This window comes from Orycteropus afer, unplaced genomic scaffold (genome assembly GCF_000298275.1).
Source record: "Orycteropus afer afer isolate SDZICR_OR568_19922 unplaced genomic scaffold, OryAfe1.0 scaffold00011, whole genome shotgun sequence".
Classification (NCBI taxonomy): domain Eukaryota; kingdom Metazoa; phylum Chordata; class Mammalia; order Tubulidentata; family Orycteropodidae; genus Orycteropus; species Orycteropus afer.
This window is the reverse complement of record NW_006921598.1, coordinates 16,575,087-16,586,491: the sequence shown is the minus strand read 5'-3', so window position 1 is coordinate 16,586,491 and position 11,405 is coordinate 16,575,087. Positions and strand designations below refer to the sequence as shown.

Here is an 11,405-nt window from a genome sequence, read left to right as displayed (position 1 = left end):
TATAAATATATATATACACTTTGCTGGTTTTTGTGTTTCTCTAGAGAACCCAATCCAACACAATATTTAAAATGAAAACTCTCCTGACTTGATGGCAGTGAGTTTGGTTTTTATTTTTTTTAAAATATGTTTTAAGTTTCCAGGAACAGGAACTTATTTTTTTTTTAAACAACCTACAAGTCCTGTCAGAACACCTTACATAAATATTGCCAAAAAAGAAAAAAAAAAAACTCACAAAAAACCCACTGCTATCAAGTCGATTCTGAACCATAGGAACCCCCACTGGATTTCCAAGGCTGTAAATCTTAACAGAAGTAGACTGCCTTTATCTTCCTCCTTCAGAGGGACTGGTGGATTTTAACCACTGACTTTCTGGTTAGCAGCCAAATGCCTTACTCATGCCACCAGAGTTCCTTCATAAATATTACTCTCAATAATTTGCATAGTATCATATCTCAAAGTCTTAAACTATAAGAATGAAAACCTTCTGGAAAGATTTCAGACATCATTACAAGTAAGGAATATATTAAGTTAGAAAAGCCATCTTCAAGCCTCTAAAATTATATGCCATAAAAGGTCATTCCCAATACAAGTGATAACCTCTGCTCTTATGCCAATGAGCTAAAATAAATTTATTTAAATATTTAAAAATTTGATTTAAATATAAAATGAGTTTTGAAACAATGTAACCAATAAAACTTTCTATGGATTGAGATGGTTAAAATAAAAATAATAAGTAAATATCATAATAGAATCTTATGTGTCTATAGTATTTACTATACAAATGTATTTTCTATATTTTAATATATTATCTAACATTTATTTCATCACTCCGTAGGTTACAATAATAATTGTTACCATTTATTGAGTACATTTTAAGTCTTAAACCAGCTGCCTTTTAATGCTCGCCACAATATTTTCAAGTACCTATTATTCTCTCCCGTCTACAGATGAAAAAACCCTGAAACTTAAAGAGGTAAAACTCACTGCCATCGAGTTGATTCCAACTCATAGAGACCCTTTAGGGGAGAGTAGAACTGCCCCATAGGGTTTCCAAGGCTGTAAATCTTTACAGAAGTAGATTGCCTCAGCTTTCTCCCATGGTGCAGCTGCTGGGTTCAAACCACTGACCTTTTCTAGCAGCTGAATGTTTTAACCACTATACCACCAGAGCTCTTTTTAGAGACATTAAGTACCTTAAAAAGAAAGAGCAGAGTCAAAAGCAGAGGGCAAGACACACACAGCAGTCACGGCAGTGTTAGAGATATAGAATCAGAATTTCAACCTAAAAACCGAAACCCATTGCTTAATGTTGTTGTTGTTGTTATGTGCCATCGAGTCAGACCTGACTCAGCAACCCCTCCTTGGGTTTCCGAGGCAGTATCACTATGGAAATAGATTGCCCCATCTTTCTTCTGAGGAGTGGCTGGTGGGTTTGAACCACCAGCCTTCTGGTTAGTACTCAAGTGCCTTTTACGCGCTATGCTACCAGAGCTCCTCCATTGCTTAATAAGTACTCAAAAATGGTTGCAACAGTACATCGACAGGGAACTGCCAGAAATCCAAGCCAGATTCAGAAGAGGATGTGAAATGAGGGTTATCATTGCTGATGTCAGGCACATCTTAGCTGAAAGCAGAGAATACCAGAAAGATATTTACCTGTGTTTTATTAACTATGCAAAGGTATTCAAATGTTTGGACCATAACAAATTTATGGATAACATTGTAAAGAATAGGAATTCCAGAACACTTAAGCACATTCATAAGGAATCTGTACATAGACCAAGAGGCAGTCATTCAAACAGAACAGAGAGATATTGAATGGTTTAAAATCAGGAAAAGTATGCATCAGGGTTGTATCCTGTCACTGTATTTATTCAATCTGTATGCTGAGCAAATAATCAAAGAAGCCATAGTATAGGAAGAAGAACTTGACATCAGGATTGGAGGAAGAATCATGAACAACCTGCAATATGTAGATGACACAACCTCACTTGCTGAAATGAAGAAGACTTGGAGCACTTACTGACAAAGATCAAAGACTACAGCCTTCAGTATGGATTATATTTCTACATGAAAAAAGAAAAAGTTCCCTACAAATGGGCCAACAGCAACATCAAGATAAATGGAGAAAAGATTGAAGTTGTCAAATTCTTCATTTTATTTGGATCCACAATCAATGTCCATGGAAGCAGCAGTCAAGAAATCAAAGGATGTACTGCATTGGGCAAATCTGCTGCAAAAGACTTTTTTAAAGTGTTTAAGATCAAAGCGCTATGAGTTGGGGCCGACTCGATGGCACATAACAACAGCAAGATCAAAGATGTCTCTTTGAAGACTAAGGTGCACTTGATCAAAGCTATAGTATTTTCAATCACCTCATATGCATGTGAGTTAGACAATGAATAAGGAAGACCAAAGAAGAATTGATGCATTTGAATTGTGGTATTGGTGAAGAATACTGAATGTACCATGGATTGCTGGAAGAATGAGCAAATCTGTCTTGGAGGAAGCACAGCCAAAATGCTTCTTAGAAGCGAGAATGGCCAAAATTCCTCTCTCCTACTTTGGTCATATGATCCAAAGGGACCAGTTCCTGGGAAAGGATATCATGCTTGGTAGAGTAGAGGATCAGCAAAAAAGGGGAAGACCTTCAAGATGGACCGATACAGTGACCGCAACGATGGGCTCAAGCATGGCAATAATTGTGAGGATGGCACAGGACCAGTCAGTGTTGCATTCTTTTGTACATAGGGTCACTGTGAGTCAAAACTGACTAAACAGCATCTAACAATAACATTGCCATTGAGTCTACTCTAGCTCATAGCAATCCTACTGGACAGAGTAGAATGGCTCCATAGGGTTTCCAAAGCTGTAAATCTTTATGGAAGCAGAGTGGCCAGTGGTTTTGAACCGTTGACCTTTTGGTCAGCAACCAAACATTTATCCACTGCACTACCAGCACTCCTCAAATTTTAACTTAGGACTATTTAATTCTAAAGTGTGGGGTTTATATTAACTTTACTCCCCAAAATTTGGCCTTTTTCCTTGGCTCCTGAGAGATATGTCAAACCCTAGGAATTTCTTGAGTAATTCAGTTGCCTTTGTTTTATCTATTAGAGGCCTATTGGCACAAGTGAGTAAGCACTCAGCTATTAACCAGAAAGTCAGCGGATCAAACCTACCAGCCACTTTGCTAATGAAAGATGGGGCAGTCTGTTTTCGATAAATATTCACATCCTTGGAAACTCTCTGGAGTAGTTCTACCCTGTCCTATTGGCTTGCTATGAGTCAGAATCAACTTGAAGGCAGTAGGTTCTGGTGATTGTTTTATCTATAGGCCTACAGATCATACCTGAGAGTTTATGGTAATGAGATGATTTTCAAGTGGGGGTTGGCCAGACCAGATCTTTCTGGCTGACCTCAAAAGGGGAAAAGGGGAAAGGAGGGAAGGATTCAGTCAATTATCTCCATGCAAAAAGATCCCAATAAAGGATATAGACAGAGTAAAAGACATCTAGCTAGACTATATGAAGAAGAACATGGCATCAGAATTGAAGGAAGACTTATTAAAACCAGTGGTATGCAGATGACACAACTTTGCTTGCTGAACGTGAGGATGACTTAAAGCACTTACTGATGAAGACTGAAGATGACAGTCTGCAGAATGGATTACACCTCAATATAAAGAAAACAAAAATCATCACAACCAGACCCATAAGCAGCATCACAATAAACAGAGAAAATATTGAAGTTGTCAAGGACTTCACATTACTAGGTTCTACAATCAACACCAATGACAGCAGCAGTCAAAACATTAGATGACATATTACATTGGGCATACCTGCTGCAAAAGACTTCTTTAAAGTGATGAAGAGCAAAGATGTCTCCTTGAAGACTGTTGTTGTTGTTGTTTGCCGTCGAGTTGGCCCCGACTCATAGCGACCCCTCCTTGGGTTTCCAAGGCAGTATCACTACCGAAGTAAGATTGCCCAACCTTCCTTCCGAGGAGGGGCTGGTGGGTTTGAACTGCCAGCCTTCTGGTGAGCAGTCAAGTGCCTTAGGCACTATGCTACCAGAGCTCCTCCTTGAAGACTAGGGTATGCCTAATCCAAGCCACGGTATTTTCAGTGGCTTCATATGCATGTGAGAGCTGGACAATGAATAAGGAAGACCAAAGAAGAGTTGATGCTTTTGAGTTGTGGTGTTGGAGAAGAATACTGAAAGTACAACGGACTGCTAAAAGAACTAACAAATCTGTCCTGGACGAAGTGCAGCCAGTATGCTCCTTGGAAGTAAGAATGGCCAGACTTCATCTCACCTACTTTGGCCATGTTGTCAGAAGGGACCAGTCTCTGGAGAAGGGTATCATGCTTGGTAAAGTGAAGGGTCAACAAAAAAGGGGAAGGCACTCAATGAGATGGATTGACAGAATGGCTGCAACAAAGGGCTCAGGTATAGTAGGGATTGTGAGGCTGGCACAGGACCAGATAGTGTTTTGTTCTGTTGTAAATAAGGTTATCATGAGTCGGAGACTCAATGGCACCTAACAACAACAACAAAAGACATCTATTCTTGAGAGGGTGACATAACCTCTTGGGTCATGGAAGCCCAGCATTGGAAACCCTTCTAGACCTCGCCCTATGTCTCTTCTTTAGGTAGGTATATTGCTTTCCCTGAGCTTTGTGCAGGGCTTTAAACTGATTCATTCTGGTTTGACCCTTGCTGAGAATTTGCATTTCCACCTCAGATATACTAAATCAGAATGCACACTATAACACTATCCCCAGGTGATTCCTTTGTATACATAAGCCCTGGTTCCATGAATCACTGTAGCAAATTATTGAACCTAAGGAGCTGGAAGGTCAGAAGTGAGGGGAGCCCTAGGAGTTCCCAAGTTTGCATCCGGTATCTGAGGTCCTGGGCAGACTTGGCAATCTGGAGGACTGTGCCCTTTAACTTGTGAGATATGACCTAGCTCCAGGTGGTCAAGATTAAAGGAAGAAGTGCTGCATGTGCAGCTCGTGTCAGAACAAAAATAGAACTGAATTAATGAATCGATTTAGAACTGAATTGGATTGGATTGATCCTTACACAAAGGTAGGGAAAATGTTACCTTCATCCTTCTCCATATGGAAACTTAATTCTAAACAAACTGACCAAGCTGGAAATTTGAAAAAGTGTACTTTCACCTATAATGTATTCAAAGTTTGACTGAAAAGCATTTTAACCTGTTTTGCTTGGTCTATAATGAAATTTCCTAATAATTCACTTTTATGTCAAGAATTTTATCACATGAGACAAGTAGTCTTTCTGAGGATACAGTTTTGAAAAGAAAATTTTATTTCATTGAAATGTTCCAAGAGAGAGTAAATATTTTATATCAATGTATTTATAGGCTAATTGTGCTCATAGTTGACTGTTGTTGTTGTTGTCGTTATGTGCCGTCGAGTCAAACTTGACTCATAGCGACCCCTCCTTGGATTTCCGAGGCAGTATCACTATGGAAGTAGGATTGCCCAACCTTCCTTCCGAGGAGTGGCTGGTGGGTTTGAACCGCCAGCCGTCTGGTTAGCAGGCAAGTGTCTTAGCCACTATGCTACCAGAGCTCCCCCACAGTTGACTACTCTTTCCAAATCATTAAATACAATGATTTTAAGTTTTTCATCAAATAAAAAGTAAACCAGGCAATTGTTTAAGAGAAATATAAAAATCAGTCTTAGGAATGTGTTACCTGTCAAAGTCAGAGTTCAGACGCTCCAAGTTTTTAATTACTCGAAGGACCTGGACATCCTGACTGATAAAGCAAGGAGGCAACAATCCATGAATGTTCAGTTGTTGTCTCTCTTCCAGAGTAAAAGCCAAGTCCTATGGAGAATATAAAGACAGTGATTTCAGGGAAAAAAAAGACAAAAAGCATACACACACACACACACACACAAATAAAATCAAACTAAGATATCTGGGCATCACTCTAAACCTGGCCATGTGACTGAGTAAATCACTTAATCTCTCCATACCTCAGTTTCTTCATCTTTAAAAATTAGAATACTGTAATAATTTCAGAGTTGTGTCACTCAAATATTGTTAGGAAAAATTAGGTAGCCGATGGGAGGAAACTATTTGAAGACACACAAATGAAGATATAATCACCATTATTAATGTCATTAGATGTAAATATATATAGTGGTATTAAGAAAGAGTTTTAAAATATGAATATACGTAGATCACCTGTGACTTATAAAACAGATTGGGAAATACTTTATACATAACCCTGAGGTATCTTTTCCAACACTCCACTCCTGATTGGTCTCCTACTCTTCTTATACACATCTACTCATGCAACACTTCTCAACCACTGCCTGACAAAATACAGCCTTTTATTTCTCCATAACACCATGTCAACAATGACTTTTTTCTCTGCTTTGCAGGCCTTCAAGCCACACCTCAAATGCTCGCTCCTCTCTAAAACCTTTCCATACTCACTGTATGATCTCATTTCAGTGAGATATCTACAATAGTCAAATGTATAGAGTCCAAAGTTTATTAGTGGTTACCAGGGGAAAGATGGAGGTGTAAAGAGGGAGTCATTGTTCAGGAAGCATGGTGACAGAAAAGTTGGAAATGGATATTGGTGATGGTTGTACACGATGATTAATGTAATTGATCTTACTGAATTGCATATTTGAAAAATGTTGAATTGGGAAATATCGTGTTTTATCTATTGTTTACAACAGCAAATTAAGAACCCTATTATTATACCTATTACAGGAACAATTAGTACTTAAATAATGTTTGTGGAGCTCAAAAACAAATGAGATAGAACAGATGGGTTGATATAAAAACCCAGAAGGAACATAAGAGAGTTTCTGGGATATAATAGGTGGGGAAGTAATAGCAAAGATGCCAAAGTGGTCACTACTGGAAGAGACTGATCTGGAAGACTAGGATGAAGGGTCCTCCTGGAGCGGACTCCCCGTGAAGATACTGAAGACAGAATAACTTTAGGTCCAGCACAAGAGCAACAACATGATGACTGGGTCACTCACTGTGACCCCTGATGATGTTTCTAGACAATCTAAATGGGTTCAAACCTGTTTACTAACTTTGCAATGGGTAGTTCTGTAGCCGTGACATTTGTGCCCTTGTGAAGTTTATTACTCTTGTAAAAGGACAACTTGGCTCATCTCAGAGGGACAAAATATACCCTTAATGGTTAGGAATGAACATGTCCCATCCTAGAAAGTAGATAAGGGAGATCAACAGGTGAACTACACTCTCTTTTTTAATTTTCAATATAACTTTTAAACTCAGAACACTATTGGAGACACGTTTAATTAGTGTGGTCAAGAGGGCAAAATGAAGACAGACAAATAGATTTGTCCACTGAATAATCCCAAGTGGAACCTTCACATTGTCAGTAAGAGCTCCTTGGGACCAATGGCTCCAGAACTGCCAGCTTGAGGAACTGTGCACAACCTCAACCTCTCATAAGGTGTCCAAGTGCTCTCAGCTGTAAGATGTTTTTGTGCACTAGTAATGCCTCTCTAACGACTGTTAAAGCCTGCAATGTTACATGCTCACTTTGAAGTTCCAACAAGTGTGGACAGCATCAGGATGGTTTCTTTCCAGAAGGATAATCCAGCTGTGCCTGCCCTAATCACCTTCTTATGGATACATAAGACTAGGAACCAGTGCAGCATGTCAGCCCCACACTGGGTGATATTTGTGGTGTTATCTGAGCCTGTTCCTGCCATTTACTTCTCAGTTTGTGGCTTATGTCCCCACATCAGGACATATTTTGTTCCCACACCAGAACATGTTATAGTCACACACCAGAACACAGAATGTGTTTTCATGAGACCGCAGATTTTTGTCTGTTTTCTTCACTGCTTTCTCCCTAGTGCTTAAAACAGTGTCTGACATAATCAGAACAAATGAAATAGAAAATAATCTTAAATATTCAATATTGTTGTTGTTGTTGTTAAGTGCCGTCGAGTCGGCCCCGACTCATAGCGACCCCTCCTTGGGTTTCCGAGGCAGTATCACTACGGAAGTAGGATTGCCCAACCTTCCTTCCGAGGAGTGGCTGGTGGGTTTGAACCGCCAGCCTTCTGGTTAGCAGTCAAGTGCTTTAGCCACTATGCTACCAGAGCTCCTAAATATTCAATATCAGAGACATTAAAATTTTATAAGCCAATAAAATTGCTGCTCAGGAAACTGATCAGCATATATATTCTGGTAAAATTACTTAAAAAACTTAAAGCAAATATTCTGCAACCAGAAATGGATATTTGTATGTAAATGCAGTCTGTAAAATGGAAGGAATACTTCACTAGATAAAGATATAACTGAGAAGGCTAATTATTTAAAATAAAATGTCATGAAACAAGTTCTTGGAATTAAATACAATTATACACAGTGACACAGTGACTTAGTTATCTAGTGTTGTTGTAATAGAAATACCACAAGTGGGTGACTCTAACAAACAGAAATTACTTCTCTCCCAGTTTCAGAGGCTAGAAGTCCCACTTCAGGGTGCAGGCTCTAAGGGAAGGCTTTCTCTTCTAGTTGCCTCTTTGAGCTTCTGCTCTTGGGCAATCTTGAGTCTTGGCATCTCTCTTTCTCCACCTCTGCTTGCTAGCTTGCACTTAATCTCTTTTGCATCTCAAAAGAGATTGACTCAAAATATACCCCACACTAATCCTGTCTCATTAACATAACAAAGACAACCAATTTCCAAATGGGATTATAACCCAGGCATAGAGATTAGGATTTACAACACAATTTTGGTGTGACATAATTAAATCCATAACACACAGTTATATATTTGAAAAAGAAAGAGAATAAAACTCCACAGACTTTTCTAACAAAAACAAAGAGTGGGAGAGAAAAAGCTAGGCTAATATTACAGTTTCAAAAATATATAGGTATAAGTGAAGACGCAGCAATTTCTGAATATTATGCCTTGAAAATGTGCCTGCAAAAAAAAAAAATCATCATCACAATTTCAATATACTGAGAATAAGGCTTGTTGTGAGAAGTCCTAATATATGCTCCTTTCCTACTTAGTGCCTCAGGCATTTGACTGCTAACCAGAAGACTGGCGGTTCAAACCCACCAGCCACTCTTCAGAAGGAAGGTTGGGCAATCTACTTCTGTAGTGATACTGCCTGGGAAACCCAGTGAGAAGTCGCTATGAGTCGGATCCAACTCAACAGCAATGGATTAACAATCATTTACAGCTTTAGTTAGTCTTTTTACATATACCTTCCAATGTCTGGTCTGAAACTAATTTCTAAATCTTAAATGTCTCTGATAACTTATGTCGTATAAATGATAATGCCATCTGGAAATCTTTTGATAATATCCTTTGATATTTAGTAGTTCCTATACACTGTTGCCCAAATTTTCCAAGACACTGTAAAGTGCCAATTTAATTCTTAAAAGCAAAGAAACAAACACACTGGTATTTAGAAATCTGGAAACTGGGCCAAGTTAAGGTCTTACAACTGGGTTCATATTCTACTATGTTTTATGAATTAAAAACTAAAGAACAAACAGAATTAATAAACTTAAAGTACCAAAATCCCTGCATAATTTAAAATATATAGCATGATTTCATTTAAACCACTGATTTTTAAGAACATCGGCACTTATTAATCTGATTCCTATCAATCAACAGATCCTGAAAAATATTCAAAGAAACAATTTTGAGCCATTTTATAATCCTCATTATATCCTTCAGTTTTTCATATTAACATATATATATATATATATTCAATAGAAATCTATAAACAAGTCAGTTATGCTTAAAACTCGACAGTGAAATGCTAGTTTAACACTGATACATTCTCCTTATTAAAAGCTAATGTGACATGTATCTATTTCAAAGACATTTTACCTCACCATTATAAAGCATCTAAAACATGCACGTAGGCTCTCACTTTCCTTTGATTTCTAGAGTCTTTCATTGTAGTTGAGAACACTAGATGTCTATACACATATTAGGTTACCAGATCACCTTTAATTCTAATTCCTTGAAAGCAACCTCATACACTCTAGTTTCAACCCTGGTTTTTCTCCTTCTCTGTCTTCCTTTTACTTTCCCTACTCCTTAAAACTCTTTTGGACCAGATCCCCAGACAGCAGAATGGTATGTTGTTTCACTGCTGAGAGCAGCAAACAGGACAACTATTCTTCTGGACTCTACTAATTAATCTATGTACATCTTATTGAGAAAACTGAGACTATCAAGCAGAAGTGAAAACAAAATTCCTGACATAACAGGAGATTTATATTAGAAACTGTGTTTGCAGGGAACAAACATAAGACAAAAAGAATTCTGTCGTGAGGAATTTATCAGAAATTATTACCATAAAATAGAATAGTTTCTGTATTCTGCACTATTCATCTTTAATGTCTGCAATGAAGCTGAGTAGTTTGTTGTTTCTCACTTTAATGCTGGCAATAAACAAATCAAGTTGAATGGTAAAAGCAAATTACCATCTAAACCACAAAAATCTTGTAAGAAATCTATACATGCAAATTCATTATGCTCACAGAACTTACTGATTTAAATGGTTGAATCCATTGTCATATTAAAGCAAAGATGTTTATATGTTTTGTTCAACTGGTGTATCCCTTGTGTCCAGAATAATGCTTGGCACTTAGTAGGCAATCAACAAAAATGTGTTAGATTAAGTAACCAATTCATGATAGGCTGTAACTATACAATTGCTACTGTATGTTTCAGAGGAGAGAAAGTGAAAAGTGATTAAGGAAGGTTATAAAAAAGTAAAGAAATGGAAAGTAAAAATCACAAAAAGCTTGAAACAATGCAAAAGTATTTAAACTGAAGAACGGATAATACAACTGAGGTACATCCATATACACCAAAATATTATCAACAGTGAAAAGGAGAAAATTACTGATAAATGAAGAAGATGATTTTCAAAAATGTCATGCCAAATATAAATAGTAAGACACAAAAGGCTACATACTGTCTGGCTGCATTTATATGACATTCTGAAAAAGGCAAAGTTGTAAGGGCAAAAAAGATCAGTGGTTGCCAGAGGCTAGGTGGAGAGAAAGGCTGGCCCCAAAACAGGCAGCATAAAGGAATTTTTTAATGTGACAGAACTATTCTGGGTTTTGGTGCTGGTTACATGATATTATGCACATGTCAAAGCTAACAGTATACCAAAAAGACTGACTCACTGTCTGAACTATACTGTATAGTAATCATTGTACTGAACTATATTTGTCTCTATGAAGAATCATTTCATCAGCTAATATTCTCCTTAGTTGAAAAGAAGGAATATAGTTGAACTAAACTAAGTTCAACTAAGGAATTGAGTTAGCTAAATGTTTGCTTTGGGAGCTCTGGTAGCATAGTGGCTAAG

At 37.8% G+C, this 11,405-nt stretch overlaps 1 protein-coding gene across 1 annotated transcript in view; it reads right to left on the bottom strand.

Moving 5' to 3' along the window:
- The window catches only part of ME1 (malic enzyme 1), a 231,625-nt gene that overhangs the window by 172,994 nt on the left and 47,226 nt on the right, over window positions 1-11,405 (bottom strand). Inside the window, exon 2 of the mRNA XM_007951230.2 lies at window positions 5,735-5,868. Coding sequence (XP_007949421.1) covers window positions 5,735-5,868 — 134 coding nt within the window. The remainder of the gene's footprint in view (window positions 1-5,734; window positions 5,869-11,405) is intronic.